Source organism: Clytia hemisphaerica, unplaced genomic scaffold (genome assembly GCF_902728285.1).
Source record: "Clytia hemisphaerica strain Z4C2 unplaced genomic scaffold, Clytia hemisphaerica genome assembly, whole genome shotgun sequence".
Lineage (NCBI taxonomy): Eukaryota > Metazoa > Cnidaria > Hydrozoa > Leptothecata > Clytiidae > Clytia > Clytia hemisphaerica.
In genome coordinates, this window is record NW_027103403.1 from 4658 (window position 1) to 27358 (window position 22701).

Genomic DNA, 22701 nt, shown 5'->3' on the forward strand with positions numbered 1-22701 from the left:
AGAAAAAAGATGAACTATGAGCTCCACAAATCCAAACCACATCGCCAGTCCACAATGGAACGAAAAATTAGTACAACAGTGTCCTTTTGATAGATATTAAGTTCCTGGCTACAGATATTAAGCCTTTATTTGTTGAAAATAATCAAGAAATACAGACAATTCATTCGAAATCTACTAAAGTTGTCAGATCCATTTCTGCTAAAACCAAAACAAAGCACAGCGAGTGCGAGTCTGTAACATAATTATTTCAAAAATACCACGTGATTCAACTAGCCAATAGAAATCTGCGACCAGATTTGGCATCTACAAAAATACCCGGCTACTCTTTTATTTCTATATTATTTTTCGTTTTAACTAAATGCTATACTTCGAAACCACACGAACAGAGTAGACGGGTCTCCCAGCTAACAAATACAAAGAAACAAAAAAGGGGTTAAACAACAGAATCAACAAAAAACAACAAATCAAACAAGTTCAAAAAACACAAATTTTCAAAAAGTAGGCCCAGAACCCGGTTCGACACCTAAAGTCCGAAATGCCTTGCAGACGCACGGGAAAGAACGAAAAAAGAAAGTGACTGAGAAAACTAACAGACAATACATAAGATCAAAATGTTTTATTTTTTCGAAAATGCAGATGCACTAAAAAATCATTTAAAGATTCTCCAAATTTCATGAAAGTCTCTGGAAATCTATCAAAACACTTTACAATTTGTTTTCGCAAGAAAGATCTTTCAGCTCCCTGATTGAGCATGCGTTTGAATAGTTCTGAAATTCTGGGTAGAGCATCTTCAAAAAGAAGAGTGCATCTAGCATACGTAGGACCTTAGCCCGGATATCCAAGCTCAAAATTTTAGAAAAGAACAAAATTTACCTCAACATACAAAGTTCTAAAATTATTGTGGTTCAAGGGATTCCTTACAAAAAGGAAGAGGATACAGACAAAATCATTGGTGACATTATTACAAAATTAGATGTACCAATACAGAGTTCAGACATTGATATCTCACACCGACAACGAATTGGCGAAAAAGCTGGCATCATTGTCAAATTTGTTAACCGCAAATCAAGAAACGCGTTCTACAATGCAAGGAAGAAACTTAAAGAAAGTAAAATCACTGCAAAATCAATTGCATACACAGAAAACAAACCAATTTACATCAATGAAAGTTTAACCCAACTAAATGGTGAAATTTTTAGATGCGCACAACAAAAGTTACAAAACACTGGGAGGATGAAATGGGTTTGGACTTCGTCAAACGGGGTAATTAAAGCTTCAAGGGGTGAGTGAAGGCAAAAAGATTCATGTTATCAAAACCAAAGAGGATGTGGCAAAACTCGAAATCAACAATCAACCAATGACTCAACAAAATGAACGATCTAAATGAATCATTGAGTAATGATTACAAACTGAAGACCATTATAAAAACACAAACTAATATATGACTAAAATTTTATTAGTAGAAAACTACATTTGCCACATATGCAATAAGCTAGCCCCTACTGACTGTATTTACTGCGAATTATGTAATACCTGGCTTCATAGAACCTGCCTCAAACTTAGCCAAAAGTGCTTTAGGATCCTCGATGCTTACTTCTGTCCACCTTGCTTCCAACCAAATCTTCCTTTCTCCACTCTTACCAACAAAGCTTTCCAATTAAACATAATAAAATTAAAGCCATTGAAAGCCATTGAAAGATTAACCTGTAACTTTTGTGATAAAACAATAAGATGTAACCAAATCAAAGTAGAATGTTCACTTTACTTCAAACCTGTTCATCAATATTGCTTAACCCTATTAGCCCCAAGCTTTTTTGACTTTTGTATCCCGAGGGGGGGGGGGGTAGAATCTACCACCCTCGATTATTTTCGATGTAGAAGAGCTATGGCCATGAAATTTGGTACAGATGTTCTCCATCATGATACAATTTTCCAGGAAGAAAAAAAAAATTGATGACGTCATTCAAAAACTGATGACGTCATCACAAAATTTCCACCTGTCGGAAAAAAACCCAAATATATGGTTTATAAAAATGTCTATTACAGTCGAACCAATAAAGATATTTCGATTCTGTTTGAAGATTCTGAAAGGTAAAAGACTGTTCTTTAACATAATTGCGGGTTTTGCAATTTCAATGAAGATTTTTTCTTAAAATCTATGCTGAAGATGAGTAAAATCTTCATAATTTGATGACGTCATAAATGATGACGTAATCATTTTCAAAAATTTTCTTTAGATTTTTTAAATTTGTATTATCAATGCCTATCACGTGTCAAAATTTAAAAATGATTGAATAAATAGTTTAGAAGTTATCAGCACTTTAAAATTTTGAGTTTTAAGGATTTTAGCTGGGTTTTATGTCATGTTTCACAATAAAGTCATAAAACCTGATCTGGACAACCTATGACCCTAAAATTTTGTACAAGTACTCTTAATAAGATTTTATTAAAAGTCAGAAAGTTTCAAGTTGTTTGAATAATTTTTCTCCGAGATATAAACAAAAGAACTCCAGCGTGGTAGATTCTACCCCCCCCCTGGGGCTAATAGGGTTAAACATAAAAAAGTCAGAAATTAAAAAATTAAACTTGGTTTTGTAACAAATGCTTCACATTTCCATTTCATGAACTAGATCACCATGAACTAACACAAATAAACTACAACTCCTTAATCAAAGATAATTTTACAAACATTAAACACACTGATGATTATTCAAGAATTGACATCCCTAACCTTACATTAACTGATCCTAACTCTGAAGATAACAACAGCATCATTGTAAATTTCTCATATCATAGATTCTTTGAACTATTTAATCTACTTCAGAACAAACAGGTAAGTACCTTCTCTGTTTTTCACACAAATATCAGATCTAGATGAACTCTCATGTCTTCTTAGCCATCTAGATAATCCATTTGATGTTATTGGATTGAGCGAAATTTGGGAACCAGACGACAAAACAAAACACGAAAAGACCTACTCTCTACAGGGATACCATGATTTCCGACTGATCAGAGGAAGAACCCAGAACTCTGGCTGTGGATTCTTCATCAAAGATCGTCTAAGATTCAAGCGATCCGACTTTTCTCCCAATCACCATTGAGGAGATCAAACGAGAGTTGAAAAACATGCCCAACAAGGCCGCAAGCCCTGACTTCTTCAAAGTCAAAGACCTAAAAGCTGCCAATCTGAGCTCGATCTGCATGATATTCAACTACTGTCTCGTCACGGGAACTCAACCCGTTCAGTGGAAGAAGAATAGAACTACTCTGATTCCCAAAAAGCCGGACGGACTCCCAAAGAAAATCCCAAAGAACTCGGAAGTTTTTATACTAGGAGATTTTAACTGTGACATGCTGCGGAGAAACCATCTCTCTTCTGCCGTCCACGATCTATGTAAAGATAAATCGTTAGTTCAGCATGTCGAATCACCGACAAGGGTGACTCAAACTTCATCTACTTTGATTGATCTGATTCTGTCAAATAGTAAAGAGGCAACTGAGTGCCAAGTCATTGACATGGGTTTAAGTGACCACTCACTTGTTTGTATCAAAAGGTCGAAAATTAAAATTCAAAAATCACCAAGGTTTCTCACTTCCAGATCTTTCAAAAATTTCAACCAAGAGGCATTTCTAGATGATCTAGGAAACCTTGATTGGTCGAAAGTAATCCATACAAACAATGTTGATACTGCTGTGTCCCAGTTCAATGAAAATATCCTCGGGATATTAAATCGTCACGCTCCTTTAACCAAAAAGAGGTTGCGCGATTCCAGCCCTCACTGGGTTACAGAAGACCTTCTAGATGCAATAAAAAGAAGGGATTATCTGAAAAAAATTGCATCCAGGACGAAAACTGTTGTTGATTGGAACAGATTCAAAAAACAGAGAAACTATGTCGTTAGTTTGAATAATCGACTTAAAAAGGGACACTATCAACGCGTGCTTGATGAAAACAAGTCAAATTCCAAGAAACTTTGGAAAACTCTAAATAATCTTGTCCCAAATGACAAGAAATCAAACAACTCACCCCAATTCATCACAGATGATAAAGGGGTCGAAATTTCTGACAGTAAAGAAATTGCTGAAAAATTCAATTCCTTCTTTGTCTCAGTTGGCTCAAAGTTAGCAGCTGCATTTAACTTCTCTCGTACTGATCACATTTGTCCGTCTGTCTGCCCTAACTCCTTCATCTTCAGTAATGTCTCTCTGGCGACTGTACAAAAATTGATTAAAGAGCTAGATAATGATAAATCTACAGGACTAGATGGTATTTGTGTCAAATCACTAAAGCTTGGTTCTCCTATCCTCTCGTTCTACCTTTCTCACATCTTCAATCTGTCTCTTAGAACAGGGGCTGTCCCAGAAACTTGGAAACAAAAAAGGGTAACCCCTGTGTTCAAAAAAGGTGAAGTGGACAGTGTCAATAACTACAGACCGATCTCCATCCTCCCAATCACAATGAAGGTTTTTGAGAAAGTAGTTCATGAACAAGTTTCGACTTTCCTTGACAACAATAAGATCCTGAATCCATCACAATCAGGATTTCGATACGGACACTCAACGGACACTGCAGTTATCTGCGTTTCCGATTTCATTCTTGACGAGTTAGCAAATGGAAAGTATGTAGGGGCTGTTCTTGTCGACCTTAAAAAGGCATTCGATACTGTCGACCACCAAATTCTCTTGAAAAAGGTATTCTGTTATGGTATGAGAGATACACCTTTCGATTGGTTCCAGTCATATTTGAGTAACAGAAAACAATGCTCTGTAATAGATGGAACTCAATCCTCAATGGCAAATGAAGAAGCTTATGGGGTACCACAGGGTTCTGTCCTGGGGCCCTTACTCTTCCTTTTATACATCAACGACATCTTTGACTGTATTGACCAACCCAAAACGTTTTGCCATTTATATGCTGATGACACAATCATTGTTCAAAGTGCTCGTAGCCCTATTTCTTTAAAAACAGGACTGGAACAACAGCTTCAGGATCTCAGTGCCTGGTTTTACAACAACAAGCTTTCAGTCAATACTGATAAAACTGAAGTTATCTTTTTCGGAAGAAACAAAAAGGTTAACGAATGCAAAACTCTTCCACCAGTTGTTTTTCAAAACGCTGAGATTGAATGTAAAAGTGCCGTGAAGTACCTTGGTGTCATATTCGATGAGAATATGTCCTGGGAAAAACAAGCTAGCAATGTTCGTAGCAAAGTTTATCTTAGTCTAAACAAGATTAGAAGAATATCACATCTAGTTGATGACAGTACTAAAAATCTACTAATAAACGCTCTTGTATTTCCGCATCTCAACTACTGCCTTAATTCATGGAGCAAGGTGTCTGCTGCAGTATTACGAAAGTTTGATTCTCTTTCTCGGCAGATAAATCAAGTCCACACAATGAATAAAGATTTTCGTCAGCTTTGTGACTATTCTTCTGCATTGATGACTTTTAAAGCTATTAACAATCTTGCTCCCGAATATATTTGTGAGCGTGTAAATCTCGCTAGAAACATTCACGACCACTACACTAGATTAGCCGCTCAGAATAATTTAGCAGTACGGCAAAACAGAAACAGATTTGAAGCAAAAACCTTCGCAAGCTCTACAATTCCTATCTGGAATAACCTACCCAGGGAATGCCGTGATGCTGAATCGATTGTGTCTTTCAAGAGTAGAGCAAGAAAACATTTCTTCACCTAATTCTCCAATTATTTAAAATCCAATTTTCCTGTTCCTTTTTGTTACTGTTCTTGTTCTGTTCGTAGTGGCCCTTCGTGGAAACAATTCTTGAGCTGTCTAAAAGCTCTAGAATTTTTCGGAGCCAGCCACTTAAAACATTCGTTATTATTATTATTATTATTATTATTACGCTTCCAACTGGAGACCGATTACGATTAGTAGCGTCATTGCGAGACTTCTCCATCGTATCCTCGCTAAACGCCTAACTCAGGCGCTTCATCTCAATCCCAGACAGAAGGCTTTCCTTCCCATGGATGGTATTGCTCAAAACACTCTTATCCTTGACTCAGTAATTCAGAAAGCCAGGAAGAGTCGTTCTACCTTATCCATTGTCGGGATAGATCTGAGTAAAGCATTCGACTCGGTATCTCATCATAGTCTGACCAGAGCACTTCGGCGGCACAAGGTAGAAGAACAGATGATCGACTACATCATCAACACATATACTGGCGCCACAACGAACATCTCATGCGGGCCAGTGAAACTTGACCGAATCCGTCTCCTACGGGGCGTCAAGCAGGGAGATCCCCTCTCCCCCATCTTGTTCAACCTTGTCCTCGATGAGCTATTCGACCTCCTCCCCCCGTGGATAGGAGCGAAAATCTCAGACTCAATTGCCAACGCTCTCGCTTTCGCCGATGACATCATTCTCCTGGCTGAAAGTCATGCAGGAATGAACCGGCTCATTGAAATCTTGGCCGACTTCTTCCGGAAGCGGTCTATGTCAGTCAATGCCAAAAAGTGCTTCTCCTTTCGGTTCCTTCTTTCCAAGAAAGACCGAGTGATCGTCGTCAGTCGCGAGCGGTCGTATTCCATTAACGGAAAACCAATTCCATCTAATACTTATGATTCACCCTTTAAGTACCTAGGGATTAAGTACGACCCAAGGGGAAAGTTGAAACCCAGCTTGACCGAATTCGAATCAATGCTAGGTAGGGTTAAGGGCTCCCCCCTGAAACCCCAACAGAAATTAACTCTGTTGCGAGACAATGTGATTCCTAAATTCACCCACCAGCTTGTCCTCGGACGAGTTACGAAGGGTCTGTTACAATCATTCGACTTGGCAATACGCAAGACGATCAAGGATATCACAAGACTCCCAAGCGACACTCCGACTATGTACTTCCACGCTCCAATCTCGACAGGAGGACTCGGTTTCGGCAAATTCGAGGAGACGATTCCACGCTACACCTTGAAACGTCTACGAAATCTCGAAAACTCAACTGATTTAGCCGTACGTGACCTCGCCAACTCGACTTACGTACACGATCTGCGCCAGAAACTGCTAGCAATGATCAACAAGCACACTGTCGAGGATGCCCTGAATTACACCAAAAATCAACGTATTGGCAACCTGTACGACTCTATTGACGGCAGCCACCTAAGGGAATGTCTATCCAACCCGAACGGTAGCACCAGGTTAAACTACGCGCCAAGACACGTCACCGGGAAGTCTTACATCCGACTAATCCAACTTCGAATCAACAGACTCCCAACGCTCGAAAACTGCAATCGAGGTAGAGCTAACGACAAAGCCTGTAGACACTGCCAACTATACCAAGAGACAGTCAACCACATATTGAGCAGATGTCCAAGGACGCGCGCGTTACGTATTCGGCGCCATGATTCTATCGCCAAGCTTCTACAAATTGCTTGCGAGGCCGCCAATCTTCGAGTCTTATACGAGCACCACATCCGTATAAACAATCAACAACTTCATAAACCTGATCTGATTGTTGTCCTCGGACTCCGCTACTATAATAGACGTTTCCATCGTCACCGGCAGAATGCGAATACATGGTAATACGATCACCTTGAATGGCAACTGGGACCACAAAGCTCAAATTTACAACTCTGAGCCTGTCAATGACTATGTCCGCAATCTTACTGGTCGAGAAGATATCAAGCATGCCGCCTTGATTATCTCTATACGTGGAGTCTGGTGCGCCAAGAACGACGACTTATTCAAACGGCTTGGCATCGCCAAAAAGTACAGGGAACTGATGGTTATCAGGGCAATGGAGTGGGGATGTCGACTTTGGTCGACATTCATGCGCACGACTTGAGACGAGATGAAAGACGAGGAGTATATGTGGTCGAACTAAGATCTGTTCGGCCCGGGCACACCCCTCCTCAGTGCTAAGGAAGTGGTCAACTAGCACTCCTTCGTGGGTCATTTAGGTAGACCTTAAGTCACCTAGACCGAATACACTTCCGTCCCCACGACCATAGCACGAAGACAGATGACAAGCTTAGTTATTTAAACAACTTTTGTATCATATCGAATTGTAAATAATAGGCTAGAAATAGAATATATTGATATATTTATATAAACTGAAGTTTGTAAGGGCACCGACCCGTAAATAAGGAAAGAATATATACTTAAATAGCCAAATGCCTCGTCATCTAATTAGTGATTTACTTTGAATATTATAGCCTATACGTGAAGGGCCAAATAGCGGGCTCCATGGGCTCCAATAAGCCTCGTTCTGACGAGCAAAAAGTACTGAAATGCTAGCACTGTTGGTTTTGTAATTTCTTTTACGTTTGAACACTGAAGAGAGAACATCAAAATTCCAAAGCGAGTAGGAGATGTTGTTTATTTGGAGTCTGGCGAGTATGAAATTCTCACTCGTGAAGAAAACGGTTCATTGATGTTCCAGCGCCGAAAACTCTACAAAGTTCGCTACCGAAGAAAAATGCCAACATGGCTAGAAAATATCGAGTCACAAGACCAAAAAGGTGAAAAAACAGACAAAACAGTTAACTCAAAAGTGCAAGTCAGTAAGAAACTAGCATCGGATCAAAACAAAAATATTTTTGTACAAAATATTTAGTTGTTCAAAAGTTTTAGTTTATAAGCAGAATAAAAATATGGTTCATACGATTCAATTTCCTAGCTACTCATGTTTGTTGATTTCCCTGAATCCATGTAATCCATGTAATAATTTAAAACTTGATACTTAAATTTCGATGACTTTTCGAACTAAAAACAAAGGATGGAGCACCTCCCATCCAGGTAGAACGAAGGGAGCAAGGGCTTACAATTGATTATGCTTCAAAACGACGGTCCCCGACGAGGGCTAAAGGGTTTGAAACACGGTAAAAAAAACCAGCTTGCTCAAATCCTCATAAATAAATGCCGATTTTTAAAATAGGTGAATCGCCTTCCACCCAGGCCTCCCACCCTAGAGTGTGCTCAAAATTCAGAAATGCCAATTGAATAACCAAGGGAGCAAGGTCTTCCAAATAATTATGCTTTAAAACAACGGTCCTCAACGAGGGCTAAAGGGTTTGCAGGAATAAATCGGCTTGCATTTTTATTGTACCCACGAGCGCACCCATTCCATATCTTTCGCGATAATGTCCAAAATGGTAGCTTCAGCTGTGTGGACTAAACGAAAGGGAATTCTGCTTTTAACACCTTAACCTTCACCTTCACCTTGGAATTGTCTGATGGCTCATATTTTCTTTTCTTGATGGTCGATGGTATAAAAGCTGTATATCAAATCTTCCGAAATAGGTATGTACATTTTGCATGTGTGATATATATAATGATAGCGAGAATAAGATTTGTAAACCTCGTTTATAGCTATATAAACTATAAATAAGAATTGACCCTAAAAATATGGGACAAATGAGCACCAGTTGCCAGTTCCAAGTGTATATAATATACAAGGGTTGCAGTGTTGCTTTGGTTCTATAGGAGATATCTATAAGCAACACCGGACTGACACCGGACTTATTGTGTCCGGTGTAGCGAAAGGATACTTTTTGCCACCGGACAAATACACCGGACGACAGTCCGGTGCGTCGGCAGGGTCCTGTGTTTTTTTGATCGGTCCCTTTTTTTGGAACAGTTTGGCCGCAGAAGATGATATCATTCACCAGGATGCAAGTGAAATATTTCAATCTGCAGATCTAGGACGGGGGTTTGGTTATTATCAGTTACTGTAGGGTTAAGATATTGGAGCTTCTGGAGCTTGAGAGTCACAATATAATCTTTTAGTGGCATTCTCTATTCATACATATCCTGAGACTTAATTTATTTAGGATCCCTTAGGCAGAGGAGGGATCCTTGTAGTAGGAGCACTGGCTGACTGGTAGGGTTGGGAACTGTATTAATGAAGGTCTGTAAAGTACACACTATAAGTATTTAATTTCATCATTTCTGTTCAATAGCAGGGGATATACTTTTTCAAGAGAATTTCATCTCAGTGAATATAGTGCTTTGTTTGTTGTACATTCAATTCAATTCAATTCAAAACATATATTTACCCGAAGGAAGGGACACCAAGTTTAGAAACCTAATTACAAATGGTGCAACCTACGTACCATGGTGCAACATCAACATGACGTACACATTTTTTTTTTTATAAGGAACCTTAACTTTGCTCTGAGCCTGGAGTTCCTTATTTTTACAGAGAATTTCAGCCTCAAAGTTCCTTATCGAGTTCCTTATTTACATAGCTGCTAGGTCAAATGAAAATGGGTGGTTTTATGGAAACATCGACTATTTCAACAAAGAACTTGGAGAATACAAGATAATTGCTAGTTCAAGTGAAAACTCTTACTGTTCCTTAAGACTTGTTTTCTTATCCTCAGCCTGGGCAGTTCCTTAACAATTCCTTATTTTTTGGACCATTTTCAGCCTCGAGTTCCTTATAAACGTGCTCCTTATATAAAAAAAAACGTGTACCACTTGCATTAGCCCTTAAATGAATGACCTGACTGGTCATTAAAATACAAACAGTATAGACTTAAAACTTGTAGGTATATCAAGTTACGGGATTTCGAGTACGGGCCGATTTTACTCTCGTTTTGAGTGGTTTCATTTTCGATTTCAAGCCAACGTCTTAGCAACGGGCTGCCCGCCCATAGTTACAGGGGTTTGTGCAAAAAACTAAACATAGAAAATTTTCCAAATATATACCCCATTTCGATTAATGCAATGAAAAATGAAACTTTTCTCACTTTTTTGTACCTAGATTCTTCAAAATGAAAATGTTTAAGATTTAAGTTCTTCTTCTATTCAATGATTTTTTAGGGCACTTTATTGACAATCTAACTCTCACATCAAATTCTGGCTTTCTTCAGTAAATTGAAGATGAGTAATAACCTAAGCCACAGATCACGGATTGAAACAAATATATTAAGGGTGGGATTTTACAGCCAGCGGTCGTGCAAGGCACTGAGAGGCCATGGGTGCCAAAAAGAAGGTCCATTTAAAATGCGGCAACCTCATTGGTAGGAATTTGATAAACAGCTACAAAGGAGCGCTGTGAAGCAATCAGTAGAAGAGACCACTTTCGTTTTTGTTGCAGATTTTGATATAAACTTCTCTCAGGGATTACTTGTCAATGTACATGTACACATGTGTTGTGTCGACTTATCAGAATTGTGTTGTTGTAAAGGGGAAGATAAAAGAGGTAAGACTAGCCTAGTTTCTAATCCTCATATAGGAGTTTTAAAAGCTTAGACTGACAAAGTTAAATCAAAACAAAATGGTAGAATAGAGCTGTGAGCGGAGCTGCGTAATTCAATTGTTTTGAAATTAATTTTGCTGCTTTGGTTGGTCAGTCATCTGATGGCTATGCAAGTTTCCCTCCACTGATGCAAGTTACCCGACTTCATAGTATGATTTAAAAACCACAGCATAAATTTGGTGTACAGTCTGATGCATCTGCACGCTTCAATTAGATGCATTGTGCAGTGCATGATCTAGGAAGTTCGGTGAAAAAACCTAGATATTTACTTAGCTGTTTGTACCCACCAGGGAGGGCAAATTTTCAGCTGTGTTTGTACAATATTTTAATTCATTTAAAAATGGACCGAATATATAGCAAAAGCATGAAAAAAATTACAACTGTGACTTCAAAGAGGATATATGAGCTAAGCAATGGATTTCAATTTCTAAACATACTAAAACAGAATGTCAGAATCAAATATCAAAAACTTTGAGTAGCCACGATGATTTTCAAAATTCTTTTTAGCCTCCATACTGGATCAGGGGGTACCAGACATCGTGACTTATAGGCTGTGGTGGGTCATATTTGATTTTTGCAGTTAGTACCTCTTACCTAAGGGGGGTCTTGACCCCTCTAGAAACTACGGTGATAAAAACTAATTACGCACCAACTGATCCCCATGTTGGTGGGTTATTTGAAATTACCCTACTAGGTGAACAACCGTAGTACAGTGGTAGAGCATCCGGCTACGGTTCGCAAGGTTGTGGGTTCAACCCCCAGCCGGGTCATACCAAAGATTCCCAAAATGGTACTTGATGCCTCTCTGCTTGATGCTCGGCATCTAAGAGAAGGATCAAGGGTAAGTGGAGAAATCCAGGGAGAAAGAGTGGCGCCCTCCCCTACCTTCGGGTAGATAGCTATCGAAAGAGGAGCCTTCGGATCGCCTCCGACTGCGGTCGCAGACTTACTACTTACTAGGTAAAGGTATCCAAGTTTCATGAACTATTCTGCTGCTTTTTTACTGCTTGTAAAACTAAGTTTTTAACTCTGTTGACAGTCTAGTTTTTTAGTATTTATGTTTCTGTTGTGTACTGTCTGGAACTGGTATGCAGCAAAGTATTTTCCCTTGAATCCATGTTTGTATTGTTTATATTTTTGACTCAACCAATCTTATTCTTATTGCAGGGATGTTGGTTACATCGTGTATCCTGTAAGGCACTTATCAAGATACTCACTGAATGCTTCCTTCGAACTTGAACAGTTGAATTTGAATTGTCATTATATTGGATGATATGATTTAGAAGACCTTGGCCATGCACAATTAAATTTTCACAATTGACTTGCAGCTTCATTCAAATTTTCGATGACCATGGGTTTATTTCATTTTGAAGAGCAATTGTATCAAACAATTAGGACATAATATTCTGCTATGAGATAACTTCTTCAGTAATGGAGTTGAAAAATATTTGGACATTCAAAATACTTCGTGGTAATTTTTTCAGGAAAGATCAAGGGATCTTTGAAAAATCAGAGAAGAAAATGTTTAGTTACTTGAATAAAGATTAGAATTCTATAGATAACCTTTCCTTTTTTCAATGTTTTATTTAAATTATCAGAAATTATTCAAAAAAAGGTGAAGTATTGGAAAAGGAATTCAAAAAGCATCGCTTCAAAATAACTAACTGCCTCTCTACCTATTAGATTTTACTTTGCAGCTTGAAAACAAAAGATGAGGTAGTAGTTATATGTCTTCTACAATGATGTGAAGGCTTTGCTGCTATTATCCTGGTTTAGCATGCATCACACTGTTTGTAATTGCCTGTTAGATTTTATTTTTTATAACATAATTATAATAGTATTCAAGATTTTTTAGCCTTTTTATATCTTCATCTTAAATATCAATACACTGTTGTTTCAGTGTTCTTAAATCTCTTATTATAGACCACTTTTCACTTTCAATGGAAGGTCACCTTTTCTCTCTACAGACCTAATAAATTTTGTTAGATAGTACAATACTATGTAGAAAATTGATTTACCCTTATTACACATAGAAAGTTTTACTTGATTAAATTAGATTTTTTAAATTCTTTTTTCCGCAGAATGTCCCAAACAATACACTTGAAAGTTTCACTGCTTTTAAGGCTAGGTATGATATGAAAATTTAAATATCATAAGAGTGCTTGTATTTGTGACTCCTCCATTGTAATGAAATTGACTTTAATGATTTAGATTACAATTTTGAGAGTGAATCATGGGTCCGAAAAAAAGAAAAAGTTTTGTCAAGGGTAAAGGTTGTCTTTCAGAAAGTTTTAAGGCTGCTGTACGTGAAGTTGCGTTAGCAGACCCATACGTTGTTGAGAGGATGCCAGAGCTGCTTGAAATGGAGAAAAATCATCAAAAAAAACTTGAAAAAAGTAAGAAAAGATGTTCCAAGCGAAAAAGGTTAGTTTTCATTTTCCTAAAGGTTTGAACTCTTTTTTGCAAGAAGTGATCGATTGGTTTTTAGTTTGACTTCACTTCAAGCTGTGTTGTATTTTTAATGTCAAATTTAAGATATTTTCAGAAGCTTGTAAATGAAGATTGCAAAAGAAACGATTTGGTGTATGGTCTTTTAAGCATGTTTTCTAAACTTCAAAATTTGAAGAAAAATTAAAGAAATTCTGTATTTGGCTAGGATTCTCTTCCCATGAAAAGTTTTTGTGTTTTTTTTTATTGCCGAATACGGATTTCAGCTGGAGACATTGTAAATAAAGAATTGGTGATTTATAGTCTAATTTCAAAACAAGGATAATAATATGTGACATAATCTTGCGATGGTTATGTCTTGCATTTGCTCCCCATTCAACACTGCTCTCTTTTTTTCATTTCAGAGAGAGTCGTGGTAGCTGTCTTACTTTAGACTTCGATGATGATGATGATAATAATGATGATAAAGTCGCACCGGAAGAGAAGAACACATTCACGCTCACATTCGATTCTGATGATGAAAGTGTTAGTCGCTTTGTTTGGATCTTTAATAAGAGAGCTGAATGAATTTCATTATCATTTTCAGTCTTGAAATTTTGAATGTATTGAGCTTTTGCTTTAAAAAAATGAACAGAGTAAGACTCATTTTAGTATTTTTAAAACTAAAATGTTATCCAGCCTGAGAAAAATTCATCTTTTGATTATACTTTGAATAATCTTTTTTTGCTGACTTCAAAATATTGATCTATATTTTGCATAATGATATATTACTTCATTTCATTCATATTCTGTATTCTCACCCAATGTTAAATCGCATGTTTATTTTTATTTATAAACCTATTTTATATGATTTTTAGGTTTCAGTATCTTCACTGCCTGTTGTCCATGCCCAAGATAATGATCCTGGTCATAGCGCTGACGAGCCTGGTCCTAGCTTCGAAACTCCAGATCCAAGTGGCAGGGATCACTTCAATCAAACTAATTATAGCGATTCAGAATCAGAGTATAATCATGTGTGTTTTCCTTTACCTTTAACTCAATACCCAACCGTCATACAGGGTGATATTTCAATTTTGATCTTCGGTTTGTGGTGAGGGGGACTGACTGAAAAGTTGAAATAAAGATGAGACAACGATAAATTCAGTAGTAGTTTCAAGTTTTTTGGTACTGAAGATTCTAAAGTATGAATGAACTGAGAAAAAAATCATAATTTAATTTAGGAAAATTAAAAAAAGAGAATGAGGTTAGTGTATCAAAGCAGTTGGGGGTGTTGAAATGTGGGGAATTTAATAATCCAGACGATACCAGATTTTTTATATTCAGGTTGAGCATTAAATTCATATTAAGTTTGTTATCGCTAAACTTACTTGTAACGGTTAGTGGAACAAAGCTTTTTATCCCATTCTTTCAGGTATCTGTAGAAAATGACGACGAGGTTGTTGCTGATTCTCTTGCTTATCAGATAGCTCTAAGGAGACAGAATTGTTTGGTGCCCGTTGATTCCAGGCTATTGAAAGTGGCTATTCCCGATTTTGATGAAAAGAAGAAAAATCTAAAGGTTCATCATTGTATTTCATCTTTTTTTAGCGTCCATACGACATTTTTATCAAAGCTGCTATATCCAGAAAGCATACCCAACCCAATTTTAAGGTTTAAGAATTTTTCAAGCGTAATTAAAAGCTAGTCTTACCAAAAGCTTTGTATTTATTAAAAAGGAAAATCAATGTGTTTTTAAAATTTATATAAACTTAAACTGAGTTTCAAGACCTTGCGGAAAATTGTTCGTAATGATGTCTTTTGTGACTTTTTGCAACCTTAGGTAGAGCTTATTTTTATTCAGAATATATTTTTTAAACTTAAAAGTCATTCTAATGTGGATTTCAACGGTAGAAAAACTTGTAAGTGTACTACAAAGTGTTCATTGAATCACCCTGTTCAATCCTGGCCATATATTTTATCCCGTAAGAACAGAATTTTTTGGCGGACAGGGGTGTCTTGCCTTAAAGAATAGAGAAAAGAATGCTGGAGTAAGATGGATATTCATTTATTTTTTATTTAGCGTAACAAATATTTGATTGCTGGACGGAAGTACTTCCAACAGAGTGAGGAAGCTGACGATGGTCGGTGGATATACTTTTGCTCATGTCGTCCATCAAATTCAACTTACATCGAATCTCTCTCTTTTCAAGCTGACATCACGCAAGACAATGAAGGTTAGTTTTAAACACACACGTAAACGAGGGTATTATATATCTATAATCAAAGAAATTTTTGAAATTTCGCTTGTTAAATCTCCATTTAGAAATGTTGTTGATTTTTTTTCTCAATTATAGTGCTTTCCGTATTCCTGTTAGACTTGGTTTTAATTTTTAGATCTCTGCATTCACATCAGAGCTCTGAAACCAATCATTGCTGAAATCGATTATTGGGAAGTGGACGAAAGTATTATAGGTATGTATTTGATATTGATTCACATAAAGTAACTTTTAATTTACACAATGCTAGATTGATACAAAATGACAAATAAATGCACCAACCTTTATAATATGGTCTGTACCACCCCGACCACGGGCGTTATATATTTTAATATTAAGTGAACAAAAAAGTAAAATCAACACAGTTTGTTTTTTACGATATTTCGTTCTATTTTCAGAACTTCATCAGGTATAATACTGCACAAGCGTTAACACATTTTTAAATGCTACAAAAATCAGTGATGCGTAAAAAAGGCGAGAAATAAAAAATTCTAATGAGGAAAATTCTATAGGGCATAAGAAAATGTTAAAAAGATTAAAAATAGGTGCGTGCGATATATTACAACGTTAAAACAGTACAATAATTGATGAAAACAACCCGTGGGAATAATTCGAAATAAAACTAAAAATTTTTTTTAACAAAAAAGGTTTCGAATTAGCACAGTAAACGCAGTGGAAATTAAAACGGAAAATTAAATGCTCGTGTCCCCTTCTGGTTATCAGGACAAAAAGCAAAACAAAAAGAAATTACGGAACAAAACATGGGAACACCTGATACTAGTAGAGCACACAACTGTGCTGTAGGCATGCCCGTAGGTCATACCAAGCAGTCCAATATAATATATATTCATAGTCCAATATAATATATATATAATATATATCCAATATTTTAATATTATATATTCTTCGGTCAGCGAAGAAGAGTTTGATACAGGCTAACCTTTATATGATTCTAAAATTATATTTACGTGACTTCTTATATAGGCATAGCAAAAGCATAAATAAGGATCAACACATAATTTTGCCAAAGTTTTTGTTTATTTATATAAAGAATGTGCACTTGATTGAAGAAATTAACATTTGTTTATCATTATAATATCATATTGTAACCTTTTCCACTCGTTTCAGCGTATCAAGAAAGTTTCGTTCAGGTAATATTCTGGAAACAATTTGAGAATTTTATGTCTTTTCAGAAAATTTTGTTTTTGAAAGGGCACCAGTTTCTTAATAACTATTAATCTTTTCGATAAATAATTAGAGTTTATTTAGCCAAGTAAGCTTCAGGCTCGCTTGCTTCTTACTCCGATGTCTCTTTGCCATCGAAGCGCGAAACTATAACCGTTAGCGAGCGTCGAGCTTGCATGGCTAAGTGTATTTGGTGAAACGAATTTGATTTCGAGGGCTGAAAATAGTGAAAAACGTTAATGCGTCAATTTAGCATAGAAATTTATTCGAAAGATATGTGGGAGCCTTTCATAAATTATTTGAGTGCAATGACTTCCTCGTTTTAAAACCATTGCCAGGTTCATGAAATCCCTTGAATCTTGAATGGTTTATTTTCATAAATAGAGTCCTTTGGGACTCAATGATCATTGCAATATTTTTAAAACGAGGTGAACGTTGCTCGTGACATAACTTATGGAAAGACCTTTTATACTGCAACAAAGTTTTGCTCCATTCATTGTTTTTTATTGTTCTTTGCTTTGTCAGGAAAATGAGATCACGGATATTCTTCACGACAAAGGAAAGGTTCTCGTTGTTTTTGAAAGTTCCGCTGGAATAGTTACCAATGAAAGAGCAAAGCTTCATTGTTGTGTGTGCTCTAACTCTTTTTGTGTTCATTGTGGTGAAATTCGTCGCAAAAGGAGTGAAGAAAATCGTGAAGAAAACCCTGGGTTTCTCAACGAATTTTTGGATACCAGTCATACTCCCTCAACCGAAAGAGACTTCAAACCAAAATCAGTAATGAATATCCCATTTTACCCTGACGAAAGGATGGAAAGAAATCTCCGTATTCCACCTTCTTCGTACCTACCATTGGAAGATTCCTATTTGGTCTGTCAGGAAGAATTATATTGCTGCTCAGAGCTTGTGACTCGAATCGTTACTCATCGAGTCAAACTTTATACAAAAAATACTCACTACGAATGCGTTGGTGAGTTATGTTATCATGAAATTAAATTATAATCATCTTATTTTGGCAACATAAAACTACAATTGTTTTTGGAACAACGGGGGTTTGCAGAAAAATCGTTTATAGGGAATGGAAGATAGGTGGCCAGGAGTATCAAAAAAAAACTCAATGTCTATCATTGGGCTGATCATTGGCCGTCCCAAGAAAAATTTCTTTCTGGAAGATCCCAGTCCTATGAGAATTATTAAAAGATCGACATGTTAGCAAATAAGAACAAAATACAATGAGCAGCTGAGCCTTGCCAGTGCTTATAGAAAATATTTAACGTGTTTAACTTATTAAATGTTTGTCCTGAGTAATTTATTACTTCTAGTGGCTTAATTAAATTTTGCAAGTTAATAGATGCGAGGACAGCTTGTAACTCCAGTTTTATTCGTTTAGTGAAGGACAAACATTGCACACACTGTGGTTCCACGCATCATTATGACGGTTTTGACGACTCAATTTTGAATATGGGAAAGTTTCTTATCCACTACTCTCTACTACGAGATTACATGAACCATTTTCTGCATGGAAAAAGGTTAGAATAATATTTCAAACCTTTTTTCCTTTTAAAATAATAGAAATTGACAAAATAGTTACTCTTTTCACAAAACAGCGATTGTAAATTTCTCATAAAGATTTTCAACGTAATATGTTATACCTTTGATAAATTTTTAATTGTGTTACTGTATTATTTTTCAGTTGTACACTTGATGGTTACTTCAAGATCTTTTGTTTGACGCAAAAAAGCTCTGGTCATCACAAAGTCGATCTGACTTACAAGGATTTTAAAGATTCTTGGTATGGCTTTTTAAGTTTGCTGGAGATTGATTTTGCGGCTGGATCAGTATGTGGTAAATGTGGAACAGAACCTGAGCATATTGTATGCGATGCCACAGGATTGAGCCACCAGAAGAAATTTTCAACACTGGCCTTACAAGAAAGACCCTCAAATATATACATACCAAAGTATTCGTATGTACTGCGTTTTTTGTTTTATACCCTTACGATTTTCAGTCTTCTTGATAAAATCAACTTCTGTTTGGACCACCAAAAATTCAACGAGACCTTCAGTTTAACTTTTCGTCTTGTGCTCTGTATTTCAAAAGTTCATCGATTAAATCATCATTAGTTTCAAGTTGGACATCGTCAGAACTTATGCCCTTTTTTAATTTGTATAGCGTAATATGTTTCAAACTATTATACGAGACAACTGAAATTTTTCCGCTTTAAACTGCACGCTAATTTAATAATTTTTTACTTTTTCATACGGTATTTAGAAAGAATTGGAACTTATTTTTATCACCTTAGTGAACATGCTGACCGGCTGGCCATTAAAGAGAAAGTGTTAAGAGACTCTTTTAAAGACTGGGCAACAAAATCAAAGTCTGTGACTTTCATGAAAGGGATGAAAAAATTGTACCCTACTATACACCACGTAATCGAGTGGTCAATCGACACGTTTGGAGATGATATTCCAAAAGCAATGAGATTGTTTTTCCGTTGCCTTTATTCGTCCAGTCCAGTTTGCTCATATTTTGAAGAACGTGATTTGGAATTGAGTTTGAAGTTGCTCCAACCGAATTGTAAAAGTGATTCGAGACTTATGAGGCAATTTCAAATTCGACTGCCACTTTTGTTCAACGTGTTGAACGCTGCTAATCTGGAATCCTGTTTCCCTGAAACGAAATGGAAAGGATTACTGCTTTACCTCGCTGACAAGGCTGAAGTTCCTTTCAATAATGCCAAGGATTTGAGCACCTCCGATGAATTCGATGAGAATGAACTCAGCAGGTATCATCGACAGTACTATTAGTATGATACCATTTTAACTTAAATTGTACATTTTAAGTTTCTAAATATGTTTTCTACTGTACTAAGCCCTGATTGTTATTATGTAATCACGTGTGGAGGATAGCTTTTGTAGATTTCCGTCTATTTTTCATGTATTGCTTTAGCTTTCCAAATCTACCAATCCGAAGATCGAGGGGCAACTTCGAACAGGACAAACGCAACCTTAAATACGATAGTTGCAGGAAAAATTATAAAGGGCACCCAAACTTGACATCTGGAATATTCACGATATATTGTCCACATGGTATGTTTATATTATATATATGTATTTATTATATACCTGTAGGCAAAAACAGCCATTGAATAATTCCTGATATACCATGGCTATTATACCACGGTAGAATTTTTTTTTCAAATTTTGCTTTCAAAGTTTGAGTTTTTTTGTTGCTCTTGTTGTTATCAAAGAAATTCATTAAAATAAATCTATTGTCAATTTCATAAACAAATTTTATGACTTAAAGTAATTAAGAAAATCATTAAGAAAGACAAACATTCGAACGTTCGATTATGGGAGTGTTTTAAAAGTGAAACGTTTAGCTATTGACATAATTAATGTTTTATTTTTGCCTCTGGGTATATAATAAAACATATATTCAATATGTTTTCGTTGGTTATTGGATTTATTAACCCTCGGTGATGTATATTCAACTCGGCTTCGCCTCGTTGAATATTACATCACCTCGGGTTAATAAATCTCAATAACCAACTTTCACCCATTGAATATCTGCTTAGTGTACAACTTCTCCAAACTATTTTAACTTCGTAGAATTGGTATGGTATGATATGGATTTTTGGGGAAAATCTATGTGCGATTAAATATCACAATATTTTCTTTTGGTTTAGGCATATGCTACGGTTTCCAAGTTATGGCTAAGGAAGAATCTCCCAATGTGCCATTCACCATATTCAGGACAAGGTTTCAAAAATGTAAGCTTTTGTATGCTAAAAGTAAAATGCCCGTATCTATCAAATAAAGGATAATTAATGTTTCACTTTAACTTTGCATTATGGATACACGTTTTTTTAATCAAGAAAGTATGTGACACTATTAGGGTTCAAAGCGAAAATTTATTTTGTTCTAGAATAAACATTAAGGTTTCTCAGGAAATTAGACCAAAACACTCGCAAAATGCTGAAAAAAGAGCTTGTTTAAAAAATGTTTTAGAGTATTTTGTATTTTATTTTCCAAACCTTTTGCAGTGCACATAAATTGTTTACAGAATGTATGTTCACTTTCCTAAACATTTATTTTCAGCACCTCGATACATAGTATACGACAATAATTGTAGCCTTCACGCATATTGTCTCAATAGAGACCCAGTATTCTTTCGCGAGACCAAGTTCCTTGTCGATCGTTTCCATTGGAAGAATCATACTGGTAAGAACAGCATTTACTACGTGGTTGATTCTTATTTTTGGTGTAGTGAAGTTCTATTCAGTTCGTCATCGATAGTTTTAATTGAAACATAAGATTGTGGGTGTTTATGACCATCAGTCAAATAGTGAATTTTGATAATCTTTTCGTGTTATTCAACTCAATAAGCCTAGTTGCCCGGAAAGAGGAGAACTTTTTTTCAAAAATCTACTTTATCATTTTGAATAAAGCTTCAAATTATGCATAAGATATTACATAAATGGATTTTTTAAATTTCAATTTCAGCTTGCGGTACAGGCTATTGCATGAACATCTATCATGAACTGGAATGGCTAAATAGCCAGATCAACGAGCAGCAAAATGCTTCTACTAAAGGTCTAAAAACACAGCTTTCTTACATGCGACCTGACCATTTTATGTCGCATTGTAAGTTTTTCCTATGGTATCGAAATTCATTGAAACAAGACTTGCTGTAGGCTTGGTTGCCCCATGAATTTATTATATACACCGGATAAACAACAAGCTTAGTTTTCATTGATTTCTCATACTCTAGCTATGTCCGTAGTAATGACATTATTATTCACTCTCCTTCCTTCATTGCATTTTTTTGTATGAGAAAATGAGAATTAAAATTTTCCTTAGAGAGACAAACGCATCAAAGTAATTGCTAATTATGTGTTGTTATGACGTTTCAAGTTGCAAAAAAGAAGCAAAACATTCTATGTATGAAAAATTTAATGTTGACACCAGAAAATTTCAACCTTTAACCTTAATGAAACCACCGATCCACCACGGGCCTCCAAAAGACTTTCATACCAATGCGAAGCCAAGTCACTCTTGGCTCAAGAAGGCTCACTAATATATTTCAATTTTAGCTCTCCTAAGAAAATTGTTAGAAAGATATTGTCAACTATAATTTCAATATCATTTTAGGCCTTTTTGTTTAATTCTTCTTGTCTAATGTCTTTTTTTGTCACAACAGATTCAATACATGTATCCGTTGAATATTTTCGCTTTTATTTTCAAATTTTCGGCGAGTAAAAGTACAAGAAGCTAAAGGTTCTTTTTAGAATTGAGATTATTAATCATTTTTTTTAAATCAGAGAATTTCAAGCCGCCATGACAGTTGTCCTTTACGGACATGGCTCGATCCACGATTGTGGATACTTCGCTCTCCACCGTTTCATGCGTTGTTCATCCAGTGTATATAATAAATTCATGATTGCCCCTCTCCGGATCATTTGGTATTTTGATTATAAATTTGTCATCATTTAGTATAATTAATATCAATTTAATTGTTGTATGTTCCAGTAGATAATTTAAAAAAAAAACCGAACCTATACAGGACAAAAAATATTTTTTAATTCA

The 22701-nt window shown here is 36.1% G+C and overlaps 1 protein-coding gene across 1 annotated transcript; it reads left to right on the forward strand.

The window, feature by feature from the left end:
* Nucleotides 1-13458: 13458 nt before the first annotated feature.
* Nucleotides 13459-22260, forward strand: LOC136797402 (uncharacterized). The gene is made up of 15 exons (XM_067053985.1): nt 13459-13649; nt 14078-14198; nt 14531-14686; nt 15085-15231; nt 15733-15886; nt 16047-16124; nt 17057-17079; nt 17639-18083; nt 18504-18642; nt 18807-19079; nt 19416-19898; nt 20063-20202; nt 20802-20885; nt 21214-21336; nt 21619-22260. Exons 1-15 carry the CDS (start codon nt 13459-13461, stop codon nt 21807-21809), a joined length of 2748 nt encoding a protein of 915 aa, XP_066910086.1. The 3' UTR covers nt 21810-22260.
* The last annotated feature ends 441 nt before the right edge of the window (nt 22261-22701 follow it).